We start from the raw sequence: 26531 nt of genomic DNA, 5'->3' as shown, positions 1-26531 counted from the left end.
TACTGCTTTAACCAAACTTCGTTCATATTACTAACCTTTTACACTGCTTAAAGGCTTTAGACAGACCTGTAAAGAGCTCCTTGGAGGGAATTTTCTTCATGACCTTTGCATCTGAAATCCTATCAAGTGGCAAATTGACTTCTGCTTTCAATGTAATGATTTAGTGGTGTACAACTCAGCAGCATTCTGAAAAGTAAAAGGCAAATAAAAATTGCATTATAACATTATTATTTGATGATGCTGTTTTTAATAGAAATGCTGTTTAAAGGTTGATAGAAGATGTGAGCAGATAAGTTACATAACCTAACTTGACTCAGCAGCCTGATTTGATAATATGAATGACCATGTTCTTCTAAAGTACTTTCAATATTAAAAGGGAAATATTGTTCTGAATTTTCTTTGCTTTTTTTTTTTTGCTTTTTGGGTCACACCTGGTGATGCACAGGGGTTATTTCTGGCTCTGCACTCAGGAATTACTCCTGGTGGTGCTCAGGGGACCATATGGAATGCTGGGAATCGAACCCGGATCGGTTGTGTACAAGGCAAATGCCCTACCCATTGTGCTATCGCTCCAGCCCCCTGTTCTGAATTTTCAACTGAGAGGCAATATGAGTATTTTATGTGTAACATATTTTTTTTTAAAAGGGGGTAGAAAATTACCTTTACCTCATCTCATGACAATTCTAACCATATGGTGGTAATTTATTTAAGTCTGTGTTCAATACACTCCTGGTCACACTTAAAAGTGTATTTTTTGGTATTGACCAAGAGGGGACGAGAGAAATAATACAGCAATCAGGGCACTTGACTTGCATACAGCTGACCTGGGGCTCCATCTCTAAACTTTATATGGTTCCCGCAAGTTCAACAGAATGATCCTTGAGCACAGAACCAGGAGTCAGTCCTGAGCACCACCAGGTGTGGTCAAAAGACAAATAAAAAATCACTAGAAAGAGGATTTTGGTAACACACCAATGTCTTTTATATGTACAGGAGAGGTTTATGTCCTACAAAACTTCCTGACTCTACACAATTTATTAAGTTTGTAAAAATAATGTAAATATAATATGTCTATTAATACATTTTAATTGTTCATTCTGTAAGTAGTAATTACTAATTTACTGTATAATTACTAATTATTACCTCAAGAGGATATAAATAATCTTGTCTTCTCTCTTCTTCTGTTAGTTTTGGAGTACTTCTCTTAGGCTTAAATTTTTTTTTTTTGTCAAAAAAAAAAAAAAACACCTTTTTTTGTTGTCTCTGTGCTAGGAGCTAAGTCCTGACCAGGCTCAGGAGACCAGGAATTGAACCTGGGTCGGCTGCATATAATGCAAGAACCTTACCAACCATACTATCTCTCTGGCCCTTTATGTCTTTTTAAATAAGGAGTAAACTTTTATGCCCTTTTGCAACCAAGTTGATAAGTAAAGTAAAAAAGGAGGTCAATAGATTCTAATATGAAGATTCTAATATGAAGATAAGACCTTGTGTTTGAGTCTAGTAGTACTGTCTAGACATGTAAAAAATATCTATTTCTTACAAAATAATAAAACTGAAATGTATGAGTGAGGTTGATAGACAGTATGTCATCCTTTTCAACTAATACAGGTATTGAACTAAGGGATGTACAGAAGTGCCTCGGATTTGATGCAGGAGTTTCTGTAAGTTTTGGATTTGAAGTCTCAGCAAATATTGACGGCAAGGCTTGTCAAACGGAGGGTGAACGTAACCAAGGTAAGTAGTGCATAGCTTCTCAAGCCAAAAAAGTCCAGTCCAGGAAAGAGGTCAGTGAGAGCTCAGTTCTTTCATTCTGTACCCTCTTTGTTGTTGACCCTCTTTATTGGGAAAAAAAAAAAAACCTAAAAGTGCTAGAACTTTGTATGCATGAAATCCTATGGTGAACAGCTTTGTAAGTGATGGTACCTGACTGGGAAAAAAGTAAAAATTAAAATGGGAAAAAGATAAAGAAAGAAATATCTGAGAGCATTCTCAGAAATACAAATGTTTGAGAACCACTTTTATGTTTCAGTTTTGATCTTGATTTTGAGGCCACCCTGGCAGTACCAAGGGCTTACTCTTAAGTGTGTTTAAGGGTCACTCCTGGCAATGCTCAGGGAACTAGATGTGGTGAAAGGGTTGAAATCGGAGCTAGTCATGTGCAAGGAAAGCACCTTAAGCCTTGTATTGTCTCTCCAGCCCCTTAGAATCATTCGTAAAAAATCAGATGGTATCAGGGAGGCAACGAAGTGGACAGGTTGGTATTTCTAAAAGCATACTAACCATCAGTCTGTGACTACAGCTGGAAACCACCAATGAAATGACAAGAAAATGAAACATAGTTAAATGCCATGATTTTAATACTTCATTCTTAAGTTAACTGTATGATTTCATGCTAGTCATTTCATCTAAGTCTCCATTTTCTCATAATAAAAAAAACCTTGGAAAAATCAAACAAAAGCATCCTAAAATTCCTTCCCAGTTCTTAAAATACACAGCTAAAATATTCACCAAAAAGATTAGTATTTTGTAAAGAAAAAGAGATGAACAAGAATTTATAGTAGGAAGAAATTTTGAGGTTTTACTTTATTCTTTTTATTTTTATTACTTTTAATTTAAAACTTTTAAAAACTTGCAATGCCAGGTATCAAACCCAGGTCCCAAGTATGCAAAACCAGTGATCTACCACTGAGTCGCATTCCCAGCATATAAAAGAATTTTCTTTTTCATTTTTTGGATTTTGGCCCACACAGACTTCTTATGGGCTTACTTAACCCTGGCTCTGGGCTCAGTGATCACCCCTGCTGGTCCTGAGGAAACATATGTGGTGCTGGCAATCAAACCCAAGTTGTCTGCATGCAAGGCAATCCCCTTAGCAAATGTACTGCCATTCCAACTCCTTCTTTTCTTTTCTTTTATTCTCTTTACTTTTCCTTTCTTATTATCTTTATTTTTTGTGTATGTGATGCTGATGATCAAACCTACGTCCATGTATGCAGGCTGTGTGTTTCACATCTGAGTCACTTATCAGTTTTTATGCTCCAGCGGATTATGTTAATCTAAAGCAAGCCTATCCAAAATATCATTATAATATGATTTTTTATAAAATGATAATATATAAGATTTTTGGTTTATATAGTAAAATAAAATGTCTATTTATAGACTTTATATGTAAATATGCTTATTTGCAATATAAATATATATTTACATAATATATAATATACATAAAAATTTCTGCAATTTGAAAAATATATAATATGTACAGAAGTAACTTAGTTCACAAATATGTGAATATATGATATACAAGGTATCTAAATTCCAAGCTATCTAAATCATTCTATCATTTAAATTTTATCAGAAAGATAATTGAAATCTACAATTGATTACTAATGAAAGTTATCTTTACAAAGCTAGAAGTAAATTTTCATCTGTAACTTTTATGAACAACACTGGATAATTGGGTTTAACGAATTTTTGTCAAATATCACAGATTTTAGTTACTATCCTTTTGTATGCTTGATAATTTCTTTGAGAGTAAAACTTAAATGTTCTCATCATAACAACTATAACAAATAGTATGGTTATTATGTGAGGCCAAGAACATAAAACCTGTTAATTAATTGTGGTAATTATTTTGCACTAAATGTATACAGTATGAAACAGTAACAATGCAAATTTATGTAGTATTTTTGTCATAATGTACTTTGTCATGGGCTGAAGCGATAGCACAGTGGGTAGAGAGTTTGCCTTGCACGCGGACAATCCGGGTTCAATTCCTCCGTCCTTCTCGGAGAGTCTGATAAGCTACCCGTGGCATATTTGATATGCCAAAAACAGTAACAAGTCTCACTTCGTGTTCCTGGAGCAAGCAGATGCCACTGGGCTACACTAGCACACAACAGGGACAAATGGAGATGTTACTGGTACCTGCTTGAGCAAATCGATGAACAAGGGGATGACAGTGCTACAGTACTTTGTCATACTTTGACATTATGTATTTTATCATAAATATAGTACATAACTACAAAGTTAAAATCTGAGGAAAACGTAAAAGTAATTAGACATGTAAAATATATTTTTAAAAAATCATATACATGTAGTTCATTCATGTTTCCTTTTCTCAGAAAGCACCAAAGATGGTCAGTACATTGATGATGTTGTTTCACTGATAAGAGGAGGAACAAGCAAATACACACTTGAACTGAAAGAGAAACTTCTCAAAACCAAGACGATTGATGTGAAAGACTTCGTAAATTGGGCCACTTCCTTAAGTGATGCTCCTGTGCTCATAAATCAACAAGTAAGGAAAAGTTATTTTCCAATAGGTTATTTTAAAATTTGTTTTCTTGTTTACTTAATCACTATGGTTAATAAATGTCACATAGCTCAATAAGTAGTTAACTAGATTTGAAAGACATGCAGATACTCAAAGCCTCTCCTATCTTTTCCTTTGTTTTTTTGCCAAATATGATGCCAAGTTTTTGTTTGTTTGTTTGTTTTCTTATTTTTTATTGGTGAATCACTGTGAGGTACAGTTACAGACTTACAAACTTCCGTGCTTGTGTTTCAGTCATACAATGCTCGAGTCCCCATCCCTTCACCAGTGCCCATTCTCCACCACGGATGATCCCAGCATTGCTCCCACCCACACCCACCCCCATCTCCCCCCATCCCACCCCACATCTGTGGCAGGGCATTCTCTTTCGTTCTCTCTCTCCTTTTGGGTGTTATGGTTTGCATTGGAGGTATATAGTGGCCATCGTGTTTGATCTATAGTCTACCTTCAGCACGCATCTCCTATCCTAAGCAGGTCCTCCAACCACACTTTACCTGTTGTTCCCTTCTCTATCTGAGCTGCCTTTTCCTCCAACATGTGAGACCAGCTTCCAAGCCATGGAATCAACGTCTTGGTACTTATATCTACTATTGTTGGGTGCTAGTCTCCCATTCTGTTACTTTATATTCCACAGGTGAGTGCAATCTTTCTATGTCTCTCTCTTTTTGACTCATTTCACTTAGCGTTGATACTTTCCATGTTAATCCACTATGCAAAGGTCATGACTTCATCTTTTCTAACAGATGTATAGTATTCCATTGTGTAGATGTGCTTTCCTATCTTATCCTTGGAAAGGAGCATGCTGTAGAGGAATAGGGTTTTGGATCACACAACCCTGGTTGACTGCTGGGCTCTGTTCCTCACTGAATATATGACATTTTCTGACTTTGGCAAAACTAAAATCCCTGGGCTCCAAAGTTATTCTGAAGATTTAGTAAGATTGCTTGGAAGAAATTACAGCTCAGACTGGCACAAAAATCCTAGGGTTCCATGAATTATTCGTTCTCTTCCATCTGCGTCTAGCTATCCCTTGCCTTCTCAAAGCTTTGTACTAATGCTTTTGACACAGAGGGTTTTTGTGAAGGGAATTTCATACAGTCTGAAAGTAAGGGAAAGTTAATAAGGTCTCTGAAAGTAAGACCAAGGATAAACATCCTTTTTTGTTTGTTTATTTGTGGGCTATACCTGGCAGTGCTCACCTAGCTCTGAACTCAAGAATCGCTCCTGGAGATGTTCAGGGAACCCTATGGGAAACTGGGGATGGAACCAGGGCTAGCTGCATATAAGGCAAGTGTTTTACATGCTGTACTATCTCTCCAGCCCCAAGAATGAACATCCTTATGGTCAGGAAATTCTTACCATCTTATCTCTTGAATAGTCTTCTGTAAAAAATACAAGCACACGCGTGGAAGGTGTGCAATGATGTGTGTTTGCGGGCTCTCGGGGCGGCTCTCTCTCACTCCTTGCATTCGGTGCTCTGAAGCCACTGTGTATAGAGGATCAAGATGGCTCCTCCTTTGTGCTCTGCTTCTGTGTGTGCCGCTGTGCTCTCTTCTGTCTGTCTCTCTATCTCTGACTCTGTCTCTGTCGTCTCTCCTCTGGTCTCTTCCGACCTCTCTCTGTCTTTGTCATCTCTCCTCTGGTCTCTTCGGATCTCTCTTCTTCCAATCTCTCTCTCTGGAGCCCTTCTGCTTCTCTCTCTGGAGGCTGCACTAGCTCTCACTTCTGACTCTGACCCCTGCTTCTGACTCTGACTCCTACTTCTGACTCTCTTCTGACTCTGACCCCCTCCGTTCTTACAGTCTTAGTTTATATAGCAGTCACATAGGGTGGTGACACAAAGGTGGGTTGAACATATATAAATATGCATATATATGTTTTTATATATATTTATATATATATATTTCCCTTTATGATGATGTGTCCAGGAATATGTTCACTCATGCGTGAGGCTTGGCCCGAGTATGTGGAAAGTGGCCTGGAGCATGGCAACAGTTGAGTAGTGGAGGTCTACTGCCAGGGCTAGGTCCCTTTGGATGGGGAGGGCTCTCACCCATCCTTGTCTGGGGTGCCCTGAGTGGAAACAGCCTCCAGCACACAGTCCGGTGGCATGGTTACGGGAGCCTCAATTTATGCTCCCTTCTGGGAGAAGCAGCCGTGAGATCTTGAGGGTGGCCGATGAGGAGATAATCTAGCGCTGGCAGGAGGTGGTTTATGGGTGTGTATAATTATAAAATTATAGATTCCAGTGTTATTTAGTCTTATCCTTCTTTCCCCAAATGACTTTTAAAAGTTACTTATTTTCCTTACCTTTTTTTATTTTTTGGGAGGGAGGGTCACACCCAGTGATGCTCAGGATTTACTCCTGGCTCTGCACTCAGGAATTACTCCTGGCAGTACTTGGGGGACCATATGGGATGCTGGAGATCTACCTGGGGTAGGCCGAATGCAAGGCAAATGCCCTACCCGCTGTACTATCACTTCGGCCCATTTTCTCTAACTTCTTATTTTGTTTCAAAAATTATTAGAATGTGCTTTTTCCTACTTCCTTGGATAGCTTTTAATTTTCCCAGGAAATTTTGTCAGTTACATGTTTCAAGTCAGCTTTACTAGTCTAATTAACTTAATTGCAAAGATTTGACTTTTTTTGGCACAACTACTTATTAAGGAATTTTGTCCTCACGTTCTATTTTATTGTTTATAAGTAGTAAGTAAAAAATACCATGTAAAACTAACTCATGTGGGCTGAGAGTACAAGGCATGCTTAGCTGACTCAGGTTCAATTGTCAACACCACAGGTGGTCCCCAGAACCCAGCCAGGGGTGACCCCTGAGCACAGAGTCAGAACTAAGATCTGAACACTGCCTGGTGTGCCCCTCACTCCCCCAAATAAATAAATAAATAAATAAATAAATAAATAAATAAATAAAACTACCTCATTTAGGTGAGAAAGGAACTCAGAAACCGGAACATCTACTCCCTTTTAATTATGCAGACTAGTTATTTATAGATATGAAAAATATCTCTGAGACCACATAGTTTGTCTATAAAGCAGGATCAAAGCAAGAAAAACTTTGGTCAAATTAACATGCTCATATATTTGACTGGAGTCAGAAGAGACAGAAGAGGGTCCCAAAAGGAGAGAGGCAGACAGACAGACAGACAGAAAGACAGAAACAGAGAGACAGGGAGAGAGCAAGAGAGAGAGAGAGAGAGTGCTCTATGAATAGCTCAGTTACAGTAGAATAGAAAAAGTCTTTTTCTAATTCTCTTTTAGAGGGATAAAAGTGACACATTCTAATTTAAAAGCAAAACTCCACTTGACATACAATTTAAGTTGCAAGCCTAAAACTTAAAAATGCACTTAATATTCAGTAATATTATTTATTTTTATGTGTTTTATGATACCAAAAGGAAATTTTTATTACTTAAAAGTTCAAAAATGCAAGAGAAAAGGCTTTGACTACTCAGGAAAACTTCAAGGAATACATTTTAATTGTTCTTTGTCTTCTTGTAGGATTTTTGGCTTCAGAGTTCTTGGGTCCTTTGAAACCAATGCCATTGCATGGCCTTCATTTTTATCTATTTGAATGCTGCTTATGCTTTTTATCCCAATTATTCTTTCTTTCTCCATGACCCTTTATTCCTGTATTTTAGATTATCTGAACTTGGTTTTCCTTTGAAGGGTAAAACAAGATGAATTTCTTGTTTGAAACATCCAAATAACTCTACCACATGCTTATGTTGCTTGTGCCAATATGGCAATGTTGGTAAGATGTTTCTTTTTCCACATAAATAGAACATAGCTGAAATCTGAATCCTACATGTGAATTTATTAAAGAATGATCTGGTGTACAGTTTTTTTGGCTTTGTAAAAGTTCTTGATATAGTTTGTATATGAGTGCATTCTCTCCAAAAACTATTGCAAACTTCTCTCTCAAGATGCTTTTTGCCCTCTTAATGGAATCTTTGATTACAGTTGTCCTCTCTTACTTTTGATTTCGAAATAACTTTAGACTTAGAATAAAAGTTTACAAATGGTAGGCCGTAAAATTGCAAAAACAATACTGAGTTCACAAAAAGCCTACATCCCACAGCCCCAAAGTGTTAACTACATAACCACAGTGGACTTACCAAAATCAAAAACTGAACATGGACTGAGTCACAGAGCTTATGTGAACTTCACCAGTTTTAGGGGCTAGAGCGCTAGTTCAGCGGGTAGGGTCTTCTCCTTGCATGCAGCCAACCCGGGTTCGATTCTCAGCATCCCATATGGTCCTCTGAGAACCACCAGGAGTAATTCCTGAGTGCAGAGCCAGGAGTAACCCCTATGCATCACTGGGTGTGACCCCAAAAAGCAAAAAAAATTTTTTTCACCGATTTGTCCCCAGTTTGCAATACTATTGTTGCTGTTGTGCACAATCAGGACCCCATATTACATTTAGTCATGTTATATTAGTCTCCAGTCTATGACAGTTTCTCAAACTTACTGTTTTGACCTGAGTCCTTTGAGGAGTACTGATCCGTTACTGTGCCAAACATTTCTCGGTTGAGGCTAAGAGTAGCTCGTTGATAGAATATAAAATAAGAGAATATGAGACTGATACCCAAGGACAGTAGACACAAGGAATATTGCTCCATAGCTGGAAGCCTGTCTCTTGAGCTGGGGGAGAAAGCAGCTGGAATAGAGAAGGGATCACTAAGTCAATGATGGTTGGAAGAATCGCTCAGGATGGGAGATGTGTGCTGAAAGTAAAGGACCAAACGTGAAAACCTCTCAGTATCTGTATTGCAAACCATTGGTTGTTTTTGTTTGTTTGTTTTTTCTTGCTACTTTGGGAGATTAATAATCTCAAATCATCTCAAAGTAAACTCCAACAGTATTGGCCAAGAAAGACCAACAAAAAATGTTAAAGTAAAAATGCCCAGGTGAATTTTCCCTGAGGGACATTCTAGATCTGGCCCTGTGCACAGACATCCTCTTTGATCAAAGATGGCATGCATGAGCCACAAGTGCTGGATAGCACTGGGGTGTCTTTGCTGCTCCCGCAGAAAGCTTAAGGTTTATTGAGCCACTCCTACAACAGTGCAACTGAGGCACAACTAATAATTCTATATTGCTTTTCTTTTTCCTTTATGTCATTTGTATGGTTTATTTAGTAATGTCATTTTGTATGAGCAGAGTGAGAGATATATTAAGCTTGAAATTTGGTTCTTCCTGGGGACATCTCATTATATGTTCCAGACCACAGTCCTCAGGCCAGGTTAGTCTTCCTAATCCCAGAAGGGTCCTTATTCAATTGCCTCTTTTTTGGGTCATGACAGAGTTTGTCCATGACCGTGACGCTTATCCTGGCCCATTTCGATGCCACGGGAGCTCACAGCTTGTCCTGGGTCCATCAGTCCCTCGTAAGGACCCTGCTCTTATAGTGCTAGGAACTAAGGGCAACTGAGGCTTAGGTCAAGTAAGTATGGATACGTAGGAGTAAATATTATTTTGGAGTCAATTAACTCCCATGTTATGTAGCATAGTATCAATTGTCTTCCTGTGTCTATACAGAAAGGACATTGCTAAATAACCCATACAAATGACATAAAGGAAAGAGAAAAAAGCAATATAGGATTATTAGTTGTGCCTCAGTTGCACTGTTGTAGGAGAGGTTCAATAAACCTTAAGCTCCCTGCGGGAGCAGCAAAAAAAAAAAAAACCCAGGGGCCGGAGTGATAGCACAGCGGGTAGGGCGTTTGCCTTGCACACGGCCGACCCGGGTTCAATCCCCGGCATCCCATATGGTCCCCCAAGCACGCCAGGAGTAATTCCTGAGTGCAAAGCCAGGAGTAACCCCTGAGCATCGCTGGGTGTGACCCAAAAAAGCAAAAAAAAAAAAAAATCCCAGTGTTATCCAACGCACGAGATAAAACAGGGGAAGCAGGAAGGTATACTAAACAATTCACAAAATAATATGTCACCAAATTGACATTCCAAAAGTTTAAACCCGGATTATTTATTTTAAAAGTACGTATCTCTGGGGCTGGAGCAATAGCACAGCGGGTACGGCGTTTGCCTTGCACACGGCTGACCCAGGTTCGATTCCCAGCATCCCATATGGTCCCCTGAGTACCGCCAGGAGTGATTCCTGAGTGCAGAGCCAGGAGTAACCCCTCTGCATCGCCAGTTGTGACCCAAAAAAGCAAAAAAAAAAAAAAAGTACGTATCTCTATCTTTTGTAGCATCCATCACAGCTTTTTAAAATAATATGTATGATTATTTTAATATTCATTTCTGTGACCATAAAAATGGTAACTAGATTGAGTTACTGGGAGTCTTTTGTCTTGGGGACCAGTGGGACTCCTGATAGTTCTCTGGAGACCATACAGTACTTAGGAGACCATGTGATGCTGGGGTTCTAACTCAGGTCTTCTGTACAGAAAGCCTGTCCTCAGTCCATTGAACTATCTCTGTAGCCCTTTAGTATCACTGTAGCACTGCAGCACTATCATCCCATTGCTCGTCAATTTGCTCAAGCCGGCACCAGTAACATCTCCATTGTGAGACTTGTTGTTACTGTTTTTGGCATATTGAATACGCCACAGGTAGCTTGCCAGGCTCTGTCGTGTGGGCAGGATACTTTAGTATAGTCTTTTAAATTTTTTTTTCTTTGCACTGACTTGCTACTTCTTATATAGTTTAAGCAATATAATTGTAGTAGTGTTAAAGTTTATGGTATTGAGGTACAAAGTTACTACACCCCACCACCATGACCAATATCAGGGATTCTCCACCACTGTCCCTGTGTAACCAATTAATTTAGTCTTAATCACTAAAATTATAAGACCAGGGAGAAGCCTGAAAGGACTGAGTAGTCACTGAACAGGGAACACCCCCCACTACTGGTGGGCATGATTCTATCCCCCAAAATGCTAACATTACATTTGACATGATCTGAATAATAATCATTCAATCGTCATAACAATATTAATTCAATTTTGTTAAACTAATGAATAGATGTACAAATAATTAAGTGAAGCATCCCGCCAAGCTCCATCTGTGAAAAAAGAACCTACAGTATTTTTGGCTTTCTTACAGTTATTTCCTACATCCAAGAGATATTTTACTCTGCTTTCTTGCAATCTGAATAATCTAAATGTTTTATTTTTTTGAAGATATCTCCGATATATAATTTGGTCCCACTGAAAATAAAAGATGCCCACCAAAAGAAACAAAACTTGGAAAAAGCCATTAAAGATTATATCTCTGAATTTGATGCAAGAAAATGTTACCCATGCCAGAATGCAGGCACGGCGGTTCTGATGGACGGACAGTGCTTATGTATGTGCCCAGCCAACTTTGAGGGACTGGCCTGTGAAAGAAGGAAATAAAGCAATCTTTCTCAGGTGAGAACCACTTTTGAAATGTCATTAATTTATCTTTTATTTATTTATGTTGGCTCTTTGGGTCACACCAATGATACTCAGGAGTTACTCCTGGCTCTGCAGTCAGGAATTACTCCTGGAGGTGCTTGGGATACCATATGGGATACTGGGATTGAACCTGGGTCGGCAGCATGCATGGCAAATGCCCTACCCACTGGACCAACGCTCTGGCCTCAATTTCTCTCTCTCTCTCTCTCTCTCTCTCTCTCTCTCTCTCTCTCTCTCTCTCTCTCTCTCTCTCTCCCTCTCTCTCTCTCTCTCTCTCTCTCTCTTTTTAAAAGCAGGGCCATGATAACTTTTAAATAACTTTAACATGAGCTATTTATGTTAAAGACTCATTCTTGAATTAATTTACACTAAACTGCTAGATTCCATGTAACCAGCTGACAAAAACAGAATGCGAAGCTTAAAATGGGCACAGTCCCCTCTACTTGTCATTTGGCAAACAGCGGGAATATCAAACTCAATATTTAACCAGAACTCTAAATGTAATAAATAGCAATTGTCGGGAAAATATTAATGTGAAAAAAAGTTTGCAGGATATAGTGTCCAAAATAATACTCAGAATTAACAGATGCCAAACATACAGATTATATACATATCATATATATGCAAATTTATATAAAACATGCTATGTGTGTGCATGCTTACACATAAGTACTTTAAAGCCCTTTTAAGATGATAGATATAGTAAGGAGGACTTCAGATTTCATCTCTTCCCCTGTAAAACAAAACCCCCTACTGCCTCTTATCTCTCATATACATTATTCAGATGTGACTGTTTCCCTTAAGTTAGTGTGCCCACTTTTCAGCCTATACTTTTGAATTTGTATATAAAAGGACATATGTAACAATAAAACTATTTAATACTGCTTTTGACATTTTTTAACTTTTCACAAATAGTATTTGTTAAATTTTGCAATTTTAACTTTAGGAATGTGAAAATCTGAAAATGGATTTTTGCACTGAGCTAATCCTCTCAGATATATTTTTACTTCTTTACAAGGAAAAATAAAGTTTTCCTGTTGCTAGTGCCAAAAGAATTTACTAAGACCTTAGACTGTGATGAAACCTTTATCTCCAAATCGTTTTTCTCAGAAAAACTCTGCTGCGCATCGGTTCTCTGAAGAATGTCCAGTTTTATCTTCCCTGGCCTAAGTCCATCATGAAACTAAAAACTATACGTAATCTTTCTTTTTACATGCAATTCACTGAACGTGATGTGCTCTACATCTTTCTCTCCACTCAACCAATCCTACTTCCCTTTCCTTTATACACCGTGTGTGTTTATACTCCTAAACCGACGGTTCTCTACCTGGTTGCTCATGAGATCTACTTTACTAGCTTTTTAAAAGTGGCAAACCTTAAAGCAAAATAAATCAGTTGTTCATCCCAACTAAAGGGATGCACAATCTCTGAGGTGGATTTAGACATGTCTTCCTTGCCTCCCTTTCCTTCCTTCTCCCCTTCTTTCTTTTTCTTTTTTTTTTTTTTTTTTTTGCTTTTTGGGTCACACCCGGCAATGCACAGGGGTTACTCCTGGCTTTGCACTCAGGAATTACTCCTGGCGGTGCTCGGGGGACAATATGGGATGCTGGGAATCGAACCTGGGTCGGCCGTGTGCAAAGCAAATGCTCTACCTGCTGTGCTATCACTCCAGCCCCCTCCCCTCCTTTCTTGATTTCTCCTTCCTTCCTCCTTTCTTTCCTCCCCTCCTTTCTCTATTGCTCCTTCCTTCCTCCCTTCTGTTCTTTCATTTCCTAATCCTCTGATTTCCAAACCAAGTCACATATGAAACTTCTATTGCAGACTCAGGCCAATAGACATCTCTCTCATGAAATTTCCTCCACTATTTTCAGAAATCTATTCTATATCTGTTCTCCCAGAGCCCCTTTCTTCAATTACTTCTCCAGCACTGAGCCCTCCTACTCTGCCTACAATAAATAATTGGCCCCTCTGTTTCAGAAAGATATCTTCTAACTCAGATCTCATTCTGTTCCCAGGACCTCATTCTATCTGGTATATCACAATGCAGAAGTAAAGAGGAGGAATAAAAAATGGGTGGATGAACTCAAAGCTAACATTCTAGTCATCATTCAGATTTTACCATGCTTTATTTTTTTTTTTTCTAGAATTCGAATCCAAGAGGAGAATAGAGCTGTTGGCTTCCCTGGGATCCTATAAAAGGGGGAAAAAACACACTTGGATCACCCAGTATATGATCCTGCCCCTTGAGATAATTCTTGTTGCCAAAGGAAAAAGCAAAAAGAAAAGGTTTTTCTGAAAATCTCACCAGCCTCTGAAGTCTCCTCTCTCCTAGATCCAGAATGTTTCTTTTCCTCCTTAAGCTCCTATGATGTTTTCATTTGTTCTGCCCTAATGAGGAGAGTCAGCAGTGAAATATGCCAGCACTGCTTTCTCCCACAGGCAATGCCAATCTCTCCCTAACAAAACAAAATTAAATTAAAAAGAGAACGTTGGTTAAAAGGCTTTAAAGTCGGTGCCAAAGTGCTTTGTATGATTAATATGTTCCACTATTTCCATTACCACGTCTGGACTGTATGGCTTCGCTCTTGTTTGCATAATTGCGCCTTGTTTGGTCATCCGTCTATACGTGCATGTACTCATTTGGCAAATCCTGAGCACCCACCACGGGCACAACACTCTGCTCTTGTTAGTCTTAGTTCTCCAGCTCAAGACACTATTTCCAAGGAAAATATGTATTTGCAACAAAAAGCTATCAGCATAAATCATGTGAAATTACCTCTATTCAATCACATTTTATAAAAAAACATAAAGACGCACGCGGGAGGGTGTGATGTGATGTGTGTTGTGCTGTTTACAGGCTCTCGAGGCAGCTCTCTCTCTCTCTCTCTCTCTCTCTCTCTCTCTCTCTCTCTCTCTCTCTCTCTCTCTCTCTCTTCTCGCCGCTTGCGTTCTGTGCTCTCGAGCCACTGTGTATGGACCGGAATGGGATGGCTCCTCCTTGTGCTCTGCTTCTGTGTGTGCCACTGTGCTCTTTTCTGTCTGTCTCTCTATCTCTGTCTCTGTCTCTGTAGTCTCTCCTCTGGTCTCTTCTGACCCTGTCTGTCTCTGCTTTTGTGTCTTCTCTCTTGCTTCCGTGTCTTCTCTCTCCACTTCTGTGTCTTCTCCTGTCTTCTGTCTTTTTTTTTTAATTTTATTTTATTGAATCACCATGTGGAAAGTTACAATGCTTTCAGGCTTAAGTCTTAGTCATACAATGGTGAAACAACCATCCCTTCACCAGTACCCATATCCCACCACCGAAGACAAAAAAAAAAAAAAAAAACACAGTACACCTCCCATCCCACCCACCCCCCCACACCCCCCCCCCGCCTTGTAACTGATAAATTTCACTTTACTTTCTATTTACTTTGGTTACATTCAATATTTCAACACAAACCTCACCATTATTATTAGGAGCACCCCACTAGAGTCAGACCTGTTGTGAAGAGAAATGAGGTCCGAGACCGCGTGGTTTTGTATTTCTGTACTTTAACAACGAAGTCCAGGGAGATTTCTTTCAGATATTCGAACGTTGCAAGCTTGTAAACCCCATCTGTGGTCGTCATAATATGGCGGTCCCCACGCCCTTCATCCCCGGGAAGGGACAGGCGAGAGAGAGAAATACCTTTCCCCTCCTGGGCGGGCATTGGGTCGCGGCTTAGTTCTCTGGCTGGAGACAATCTGCCAGGAGCTGCCCGTGTTGAAGTTGATTCAGCTGGGTCTGGATTCACGCTCGTGCAGCTGCGGAGGGGCGGCACGCGCGTGCGGGCCCCGGGGTCACATCTTGGCAGCGGTGGGAGGGCCTGTCTTCTGTCTTGCCTCTGTGTCTTCTCTCCTCTTTGTCTCTTCTCCTTGTTTCTGTCTTACCTCTGCCTTCTCTGCTGCTTCTGTCTTGCCTCTCTCCTTACTACTGTTACAGTATTGGTTTATATAGCAATCATAGAGGGTAGTGACACAAAGGTGGGTTGAACATTAACAAATCAACAAAGAAGGGTAAAACATTTCTCCAGGAGATTAACAAAATCTCATCTAAGGAAATTATTCCAGACTACTAGGAGATCCGCTCAAGGGTGGGATCCAAACAAGGGTGTGTTGCTTTCTTCCTTCCTCGGCTAGTAATTCACTTAAATAGTTGTAGTAAATCTACTTCAAATATTTCTAGCAATATTATTCTGTATGAGCACAATAAGAGATATATCAAACTTAAAGTTTGGTTCTTTCTGAGGACATCTCACTGTATATTCCAGACCACAGTCTTCAGGCCAGGTTAGTCTTCCTAACCCCAGCAGGGTCCTAGTCTCATCGTTACTTTCGGATCATGGCAGCATTTGTCTATGACCATGCTCTCAATTTATAGTTTAGTATTGTGGTTCTTTGGCCTGGCCCATTTCAATGCCCAGGTAACTCACAGCTTGCCCTGGGTCCATTCCATCCCTCTTCGGCACCCTGCTTTTGGGGTGCTAGAAATTCAGGGCAACTGAATTGAGAAAGCAGATGCCCAAGAGTAAGTATTATTGGAGTCAATCTGCTCCCAAGTTACAAGAGCATAATATTAACTGTCTTCCTGTGTCCATACTGAAAGGACATTTCTTTAAGGTAAACTAAGTTCCCTGTGGCAAGGCTGAAAAAACAAACCCAATGTTATCCTATATATAATACTTTACTGAGAAAAAATGAGTTCAGCAATATCTTAAATCCAGTGTAATTCCCAGTTTTAGCCATTATTTTTTTTAATTTTATTGAATCACCATCATTAATTACAAAGCTACAAAGATATTTATGGTTGAATTTCAGTCATACAATGTTCCATCACCAATCCTTTCACCAGTGTCCACTACCCTCCACCAGTGTCCCCAGTTTCCCTTCTATCCCCCTCAACACTCCAGTCAGCTTCTGTGGCTATTGCCTTTAAGCTTTACAAATTTTAGAAGGTAAGTCTGCCCGAATAAGCAGCTGGTTAAAGGAATGGGCTATATTTTATCCTTTAGAGAATGTGGTACTTAAGGCCTGAAGATTTCCTAAAAGGTTTGATAATCCTCAAAAAGAGAGAGAAGTGAGAGAGAGAGAGAGAGAGAGAGAGAGAGAGAGAGGCCCAATAAACAAAAAGAGACATACTTAACCCCCCAAAAAATAATTAAAATCAACATTATAATATCAACCCATTGATTATTTTTCTTGATTGTTTTGTTTGTTTTTGGCCACACCGGGAGATTGCTCAGTAATCACTCCTGGCAGTGCTGAGAGACCATTTGGGATCTTGGCCATCAAACCTCAGTTGGTCACAAGCAAGTTATGCACTCTACCTGCTATACTGTTACTCTGGCCCCATAATTATTTTCCTGGATATTAACCAAGATTTCATGCATATATAGATCAATTTTAAGTACATTTTCCCAGCAATTCTCAAAATGCAAATGATTGCTCGATAATAAATGAGTTGTTGACAAACCATTTAATTTTTTTAATTATAGTAATTTACAAAAATCTTTGAAGTGCAAGTAAAATTTATTGAATGGGTCCACAATAAAATTTGCTTACTTATTCTCTTTGGGTTTACACCCAGTGTGCTCAATACTGACTCCTAGAGATTCTCAGGAAACCATAATTGGTGTCAGGGATTGAAGTCAAGTCAACTGTATGCAAGGCAAATGCCTTATTCACTGTACTAACAACCACGTTGAATTTTTCTCTGAGGGGTGATATGAGATGGAACTGTTTAACTAAAAGTAACAGGTATTTTATATCACCTGGAACTTTTATAAAAATATAATAGCCAAGAAAGTTCAAGAGCATTCCTGTTCCCTGTCATCAGACTTCAGAAAGAATTTAGTATTTATTCCATCCTAACACAGATCTCTGCTCTTTAACAATGCACTGGTTGAGAGTTTTTGACATAGGACATCTGGCCAAGGGAAAGTCATTCTAGTGACCACTGGAATTCTCTGCACCCTTGCAAATCACAAATGCCAAGGAAAAATAAAGTTAAGCCTGGAGCAGACCCTTGAGTCAGCTCAGAGATTTATCACGATCTCTTCACTGGCAACAGGGGTCGATGTAGGTTCACTGCAGGTAGATTCTCCAGCTTCCTCCCAAGGTGGTGTGTCTGGCAGAGCGTTTCCAGCAGGGTGCACCATTGAGACACCAGAAATTGCCCTGGAGGGATCAGCGTGGAAAGAAAGTCTCAAGACAGGAGTGAGACGGGAAAACTGGACAACAGGGAAAATTGAGGGAGATGAGATGTCTTGGCTGCTTTCCATTAAATGTCAGAGCCTGATTGTCATTGGGGAAAAGCAGATTCTGGAGGAAGGGATAATATGATCTTCTGAGTGTAGTGTAACTACCACCCGCACTCACATGGACTCAAAGCGATTCAAAGACATGCACACATGGGGAACAGTCCTCTGAAGTTCAGGGGCTACGTTCAGAAAATTGTATGAACCCTGACCTTTTCCAAAGGATTGGAGAAGTGGGATATACGCATTCATGTTCCCTTGGAACTAATGGGGGAAAAAGAGTTTTCTTTTACTTTTTCTTTTTTGATACTTAAAACTCAGGTTGCCTAGTCATTCTTTGGATCACCTGGGAGACAATCAAGCTAGAACTGCTGACTTTTAAGCTTTTATGGGAAGGATCAGCAACCTCATGCTGACTCTGAGCCACGGTCTCCCCAAGACCCAGAGATGGTGAACAAGTGGGACTCTAAGATTAGAGCCAAGACTATGGTTACAACTCCACAGCAGCAGCTGCCATTGGTACAATTTAGTAGCATTAAGGACATTTAGAGTATTGTACAACTATCATCACTATCCATCTCTAGGACTTTATCATCCTTAATTGAACCCCTGTACGTGTTAGGCAATAGCTCTTTCTTCCCTACTTCCTCAGACCTGCCTGTCAGTCTAATATCTAGCTCCATGAATTTGACTATTTTAGATGCATTGTATACATGGATTGATAGTTAATTGTTATTCACTAATCAATGAACAACTAATATTGTTGCTACAGCTCCACAAATAGCAGCTCTTGGGGTAGATTCCCAAAAGTTGTTTATGAAAAACAGCCCCAATGAATGATGGATAAAAGAATAGCCTCAACTTGGCTTATTTAAAGTAAATGATTTCTCTCTCTCATACTCACACATAAACACATATAATTTCCAGGACAAATATCTTACTCTGCTTGCTTCTGTCATCCCCATCTTTTTCACCTCCCCCCTTTTCATTTCATTATTCTCTACTGTGATAAAAAAAAAAATCAGTTGAATGGTTCAAGAGAAGTGAATGTTGACTGTATAACAGATGAGTCACTAAACAATCAAAAAGTACTGAACCCAAGATATCTCCAGAAACAATTATATCCATTTCCTTCACAGAATTGTTAGAATGATGTTGACTTTGGCACCTAAGGAACAAGCAACAAATAGTAGTTGCTCTCCTATTGCTCTCCTGCATGGCTGTAAGGCTGTAGATTAAAAACCCTTCTCATTTTGTTTGTAATATTTGTGACATTTAGTGGCCAAGATTACACCTAAAAACTGAATATAATAGCAGAGGTTTGTACTCTTCTCTAAATAAATCATAGGCTCAATAAAAATTTTAGAGTTGTAATTTTGTATTGTGACAAAATATACGTTGCATGAAAACTACCATACTTAATGGTACAGTCCAGTAGCATTAAGTATATTCGCATTATTGTGCAACTATCATTGCTATCCATCTCTAAAATGTTATTATCCTAAACTGAAACTCTGGACCTGTTCAACAATAGCTCTGTATTCCTCATTTCCTCAGAACTGGTCATCATTCTAGTTTCTATCCCTGAATTTGACTATTTTAGATACACTGTATAAATGGATTAATAGAACTCTACTCATTTTGCATCTGATTTATTTTACTGGGTTCAATCTGTACCCCCATGTGGCACCAGGCCTGGGACCCAAAACAATGTAAAACAAAGAATTTTTTTATGTTGAATAATATTTTATGGTGTATGTGTAATGTATTTTAAATGTACCTCTGCTTATGGACACTTGGGTTCCTATCACATTTCCTCTGTTGGGAATAATGTTGTGGTTTTCAATGTTGTCCATGGTGGTTTCTCATGCACGTAATTCCAACACCACACCCATCACCAGTGCTCTCACCTCTTCCCCAGTGCCCTTCCCTCTCACTCCCTCCACTGTGGATCCTGTAGACTCTAGAGTAAGATATAGACTATATCTAAAACCACCCAAAAAGTAACAAGTAAATTAAAATACAACATAGAGTTCTTCTCTAACCCTTAAATGTTTTTTATTAACCTTCCTCTCCAAGTTGTTTTGACAAAAGCCTTAAGCAAAGTTCTGATTTTTATCTCCAATGTTCTATTTTGAAGTGGGAAAATTAGAGGCAGAAGAGGGGAAATTAGAGGAAGGAGCTCTAAGCGACCCATTCTAGGAGTTGGGAAAATCACAAAGGCACAAGAAGAACCAGGGAGAGAGTCTGATCAGGTTGTGTGAGGGTCACAAAAACAATTAGTAACTGTCTATGTGCAACTTAGAGCAAATTGTACTAATCACTTATTGTACCAAGTATTGTGTATGTTAGCAACCACTGTATGTGTTGAATGAAAAGTATTTCCCCTAGAGACACATAGCCTATGTAGCCTGTAAAGTTCTTCGTGAACCTTCTTCTAGGCTCATGGTCCCATGTTGGCGACAGTTGGGTCGAGTCTGCACACACAGTGACACTCGATTGTCTCCTTTGGACTTCTCAGGAGTACTGTTTCTGGCCAGATTTCTCCAACAATTTCAGTAGTTCTTTTAGAGTTTAGTAAACATTTTTCTGGGATTAGGTTTAAGCTCTAAAGACAAATTGTTTCCTGTCCTTGAGTTTCAATCTAAAACTCGCTAGTGGAAGATCAGTTCATTTTTTTACTGAACTTGACAAGTTATTCTTCTGGACTATTGAAGCTCTTTTATTAAAAATACAAGGGTGGAAAAAAATACTTGGGTGAAAAAAAATCCATTTTGTTTTTAAAACAAAAAGTGAAAGAGAAACAAGCCCCAATCAAGGGACTGCCTGCTTCCTCAGCCCCAGCCTTTTTGACCACGCCTATTCTTATCCTGTTTTCCTTCTTTCCAGCTGCTAGTCCATATCTAGCCCAACAGGGAGACTAGAATTTCCTGGTACTTTTACGAGTCTATTTTGTGAGTTTGAGTAGTTCTTTGCTAGCAGGCATGTTGATTTAAAAAAAAAAAAAAAAAGACAAGTATGTCTTAGCTGACCAATATCCTTCTCTGGAAACTTGAAGGGTCCCTTAACATGCCTGTGCTTTAGCTCCATCATCGGAGATCAGTAACGTATCCCTCACCTCCTCATATCTGGCAACATTTGAGCCAAGATTTCTCCTACAGTTTCCCATAAATGATGGACTTCAAAATAGACTATCCAAATAGAATAAATGTGCAAAGTGTTTATTGCACCCATCAAATTCTGAAAGGAACAGGAAAGAAATATGATACCGAGACGGATCTAAAAATTAAAATCTAGGGTCTGGGGAGAGAGTACAGCAGGTAGGGCATTTGCTTTGCTCATGCAACCGACCCAAATCCAATTCCCAAAGCCCCATATAGCTCTCAGAGTCCTACCAGGAGTGATTCCCAGACCTCAGAGCCAGGAGTAATCCTTGAACAGAACCAAGTGTGCTCTAGAAACCACTGTCTGTAGCACTCTTGTCCCGTTGTTCATTGATTTGCTCGAGCGGGCACCAGTAATGTCTCCATTGTGAGACTTGTTATTGTTTTTTGGCATATTGAATGGGTATGCAATATGCCATGGGTAGCTTGTCAGGCTCTACTGTGTGGGCGGGATACTCTCCGTAGCTTGCCCGGCTCTCCGAGAGGGATAAAGGAATCAAACCCAGGTTGGCCACATGCAAGGTAAACGCCCTACCTGCTGTGCTATTGCTCCAGTCCATCCAGAAACCAAAATATTAAAATTAAAAACTACTGTCTTAAGTACTGGAGGAAATAGGAAAATTAATTCATCTTAGAGGAGTATCAAATCTAGTTGGGTTGTCAAGCCAAAGACAACAGGAGAACCATAAGAGGCAAACATATCAAAGTGCTTCATATCACGATACATTTGTTAAGCTGAAAAGGAGAGCAGAGATGGGCCTAGAGCAATAGCACAGCGGGTAGGGCATTTGCCTTGCACGCAGCCAACCCGGGTTCAATTCCCAGCATCCCATATGGTCCCCTGAGCACCGCCAGGGGTGATTCCTAAGTGCAGAGCCAGGAGTAACCCCTGTGCATTGCCAGGTGTGATCCAAAAAGCAAAATAAATAAATAAATTAAAAAAAAATAAAAAATGAAAAGGAGAGCAGAGAGCAAACAGTACATAGGCTTGCTGGAGGAAGTGAGACTCCACCTTCCTCTGTTCTCTTCTCTTAGGGGTCATGTTCAGTAGTGTTTAGTGTTAAGTGCTCACCATAACTGATCATGTGTTTCTTCCTCTATGACTCATCACTTAGAAAGCATTTCCAACCCACTATACTAATTAATTAATAATCTTTGTAAGATTTTATTTTAGACATTATGGTTTGCAGAACTGTTCTTGATAAGATTCAGACAAAAAACATCCCAGCACAGCGCCCTCCACCATAGTGTCTGCTTCCTTCCACTGTTGTCCCAGTGACCCCCATCACCCTTGTGGCAAGCCTCCTATTGAAGACTAGTTCTCAGTTTCTGTGGCCTTTGGGTACTTGTTATTTCCCTACTATGTTTCTTTATATCCCGCATATGAGATAGATCAATCTGTATCTGTTTCTCTCTTAACGACTTTACTTAGCAAGATATTCTCCAAATGCTCTCCATGTAACAGCAAATTGCATAATTTGCATGATTTCATTTTTTTATTTTTTTCTTTCTTTTTTTTTTTTTTTTTTTTTGCTTTTTGGGTCACACCCGGCAATGCATAGGGGTTACTCCTGGCTCATGTATTCAGGAATTACCCTTGGCAGTGCTTAGGGGACCATATGGGATGCTGGGGAATCGAACCCGAGTGGACTATAATGAACATAAAAGTAAAATATGTCTTTACTGAATAGAGTTTTGGGGCCTTTGGAATTGATGCCAAGAAATGGAATTCTTGGTTTCATTCAATCTCAATTCCTATTTTGTTTAAGGAGTATCTATAGGGCTTTCCAATGAAACTGAACCAATCAACATTCCCATCAGCAGTGAATGAGGGTGTCTTTTTCCTCATTTCCACACAAACACTGGGGTTATTTTGTTCTTTGTGATGTGTGCCAGTCTCACTGGTGTGAGATATTATCTCATTGTTGTTTTTTATTTGCATTTCCCTGATGATAAATTATGTGGAGAATTATTCACATACCTTTGGTTACCTCTATGCCTTACTTGAGGAAGTTTCTGTTCATCTCATCCCCCAATTTTTTGGAGATGTTTAGCCATGCTTTAAAACCTGATATGTACAACTCTGACAATGCTCTTTCTTTCTCTCTTTCTTTCTTTCTTTCTTTCTTTCTTTCTTTCTTTCTTTCTTTCTTTCTTTCTTTCTTTCTTTCTTCCTTCCTTCCTTCCTTCCTTCCTTCCTTCCTTCCTTCCTTCCTTCCTTCCTTTCTTTCTTTCTTTCTTTCTTTCTTTCTTTCTTTCTTTCTTTCTTTCTTTCTTTCTTTCTTTCTTTCTTTCTTTATCACACCCAGCAATGTTCAGGGGTTATTCCTAGCTTTGCACTTAGGAATTACTCCTGGAAATGCTTGGGGTACCATATGGGATGCCGGGGATTGAACCCTGATCTACCACATGCAAGGCAAATACCCTACCCACTGTGCTATCCCTCTGGCCACAATACTGACAATGTTTTCAAATGATCAGTAATTCATGTTCCCTTAAGAGTGTGTGTGTGTGTGTGTGTGTGTGTGTGTGTGTGTGTGTGTGTGTACTTACCTCTATCAACGTTCACAGTATACTTTAAAAATTAAGCTGGTATGGGCAAGCCACCAAGTTAGTCTAGACCTCACAGTGTCTATCTATCAGTGACTCTAGAGAGCACCCAAGAGGCTGACTCACTCTAACATAGCCTAGCCTAATATGGTATCAAAATGCAAATTCGGGGCTGGAGAGATAGCACAGCTGGTAGAGTGTTTGCCTTGCACGCGGCCGACCCGGGTTGTATTCCCAGCACCCCATATGGTCTGACGAGCACCACCAGGAGTGATTCCCGAGTGCAGAGCCTGGAGTAACCCCTGTGCATCACTGGGTGTGACCCCAAAAGAAAAAAATTAAAAAATAATAAAATGCAAATTCCTGGAAAGAGAATATGTCCCCCAAGATTCAAATAATTACAACCACTATTGCATTCTCCCTTTTCTCCCAGTAGGAATATTAACAGGGCCTAGAACACAAAAAATATAACTTTTCTTCCTATGATGGTATCACCAGGTTTGAGAGAAAATACAGTAGCTTGCTTGCCTTACCTGAGCAGACCCAGATTTTATCTGTAGCACTCCAGACGGTCACTCAAGCCCCACCTGGAGTAATCCCTGAGTGCAGGGCAGAGGCAAGAGCAAGCCTTGAGCACCACCTACCTAGTGTGGCCTAAAAACCACCAGAGAAAGAAAAGAGATTGTATCACTATACTGTCTGTCATTTTTTTTTTTTTTTGGAATCACTGTGAGATAGTTATAAGCTTTCATGTTTGGGTTACAATCACACAATGATCAAACACCCATCCCTCTGCCAGTGCACATTCCCCTCCACCAAAATCCCCAGTATACCCCCCTTTCTCACCCATCCCCTGCCTCCATGGCAGACAATATTCCCCATACTCTCTCTACTTTGGGGCATTATAGATTGCAACACAGTATTGTCTGACATTTTTACTGCATTTCCTGTTTTATCTTCCTGCTCTGGAACTTCCGGACTTAATGTAAGTGTACTTAAAGGAAGTGTACTCATATGATATTTAGAATATGGTTTTTGGGGTTTTTTTTGCTTTTTGGGGTCACACCTGGTGATGCACAGGGGTCACTCATGGTTCTGCACTCAGGAATCACCCCTGGTGTTGTTCAGGGGACCATATGGGATGCTGGGAATCGAACCCGGTAGGGCGCATGCAAGGCAAATGCCCTACCCACTGTGCTATTGCTCCAGTTCCCGTAAAATATGTTTTTTTAAAGTTAAGTGTTTATTCCCCCCCAACAAAAAATACATTGCTTGATAGATCATGTAGTATGGTTCAGAATCTCAGCTGTTAACTGCTTTTCTTAGTCACAAGGGGAAAAAAAGCACATAAACAAAAGAACTTCTCTTAAACACGTTTTTAATGACTGCTGAATTTGATTCAATAACAACTAAGAATTACCTTAACCTACATTGAAAACTAAGCTTAAATTGACTGGAATTCAAGTGAATGAGCTGAAATTCAAAGTTATATTAACCAAATTAGTAAATAAAATAGTTAGACTTCTGTTGAACAATTTTGTTGTCGTTTTTGGACCACATCCAGCAATGCTCAGGGGTTACTCTAAGCTCAGAACTCAGAAATTGCTCCTGGCAGTGCACCATGGATCATACAGGATGCCCAGGATTGAACCTGGGTCAGCCACATATAAGAGAAGTGCTCTATCCATTGTACTATAGCTCCAGCCCCCCTATTGAACAATCATTATCCAAGTTACTAGTATAAAGAGAAAACCACAGATGACTAAGAATAGGTCATTATTATTTAGCATGTGGTGAAATATATTAATAAACTCAGTCGTGAACAGTATCAGAGGGCCAGGATTATTTCCCCCTACAAAACTTGTCTGGTGGTCTGTTCACCACCTTCCATGTATGAGTTACTCATTCCTCCTTCCAGAAAATGGGCCTGTACCTTGGAAACACCTGGGGAGTTTAAAACAAACTGATACCTGGGTCTCAAACCTAAATGTTTTAATTTAGTGGCCTGATGCGTCCTGAGAACTGGAGATAGTTTTTGGTTTGTTTGGTATTTGAGCCATACCTGACAGTGCTCAGGGTCTGTTCCTGGCTCTGTGCCCTCAAGTGACTCTTGGCGGTGCTTGGGGATCAGAATCCAAGTAGGGTTGGCAGCATGGCAGCACTTAACCCCAGTACTATTAGACTCCGGCCAGGAACCAGATGGTTAAAAAGTTCCCTGGTGATTTAATGCGTGTGATTTTAAGGCGTTTGCCTTAAATCCTTCCAACTCTGGTTGAGTCCCCAGCGCTACAGATGGTCTCCAGAGAACCGTAGGAGTTTACCTGTGAGCACAGAGCAGGAGTAAGGCCTGAGCACTGACAGGTATAGCCCAAACCAAAATAAGAACAAACTTCAAATAATAGGGCCCAGAATGTATTCAGAGAAGTGTTTCATAGAAATCTTAGGAAATCAACTACTAGGGCTCAAGAACCATGTCTTCAACTAAATTCATCGTGTTATCTACTGTACCAGTGTAAGTCATTTGATGTCAATAAATGTTACCTAAACCAAACAAAAAGAATAAACACAACACATGAACCTAGATTAACATAAATAATATATGTATTTGGTTTGGGGCCATACCCAGCAGGAGCTCAGGGGCTGCTTCTAGCTAAGTGCTCAGGAGTCACTTTCTGTGGTGATTGTGGGACCATGTACCAACATATCCTTTATGCTTGGGGTGCATTTTAGTGGATTTTTCTTTTGCTTGTTTTGGGCCACACCAAACTGTACTCATGACTTACTCCT

The 26531-nt window shown here is 39.7% G+C and overlaps 1 protein-coding gene across 1 annotated transcript in view; it reads left to right on the top strand.

Annotated features, from left to right (window-relative positions):
- The window catches only part of C9 (complement C9), a 47134-nt gene extending 32882 nt beyond the window's left edge, over positions 1–14252 (top strand). The window contains exons 8-11 of the mRNA XM_055146353.1: positions 1612–1737; positions 4125–4300; positions 11501–11731; positions 13903–14252. Coding sequence (XP_055002328.1) covers positions 1612–1737; positions 4125–4300; positions 11501–11716 — 518 coding nt within the window. The 3' untranslated portion in view covers positions 11717–11731; positions 13903–14252. The remainder of the gene's footprint in view (positions 1–1611; positions 1738–4124; positions 4301–11500; positions 11732–13902) is intronic.
- The last annotated feature ends 12279 nt before the right edge of the window (positions 14253–26531 follow it).

The sequence above is a fragment of the Sorex araneus genome, chromosome 1, assembly GCF_027595985.1.
Source record: "Sorex araneus isolate mSorAra2 chromosome 1, mSorAra2.pri, whole genome shotgun sequence".
NCBI classification, from domain to species: domain Eukaryota; kingdom Metazoa; phylum Chordata; class Mammalia; order Eulipotyphla; family Soricidae; genus Sorex; species Sorex araneus.
The sequence above is the reverse complement of the archived record's forward strand: the minus strand, read 5'-3'. Positions and strand labels throughout refer to the sequence as shown.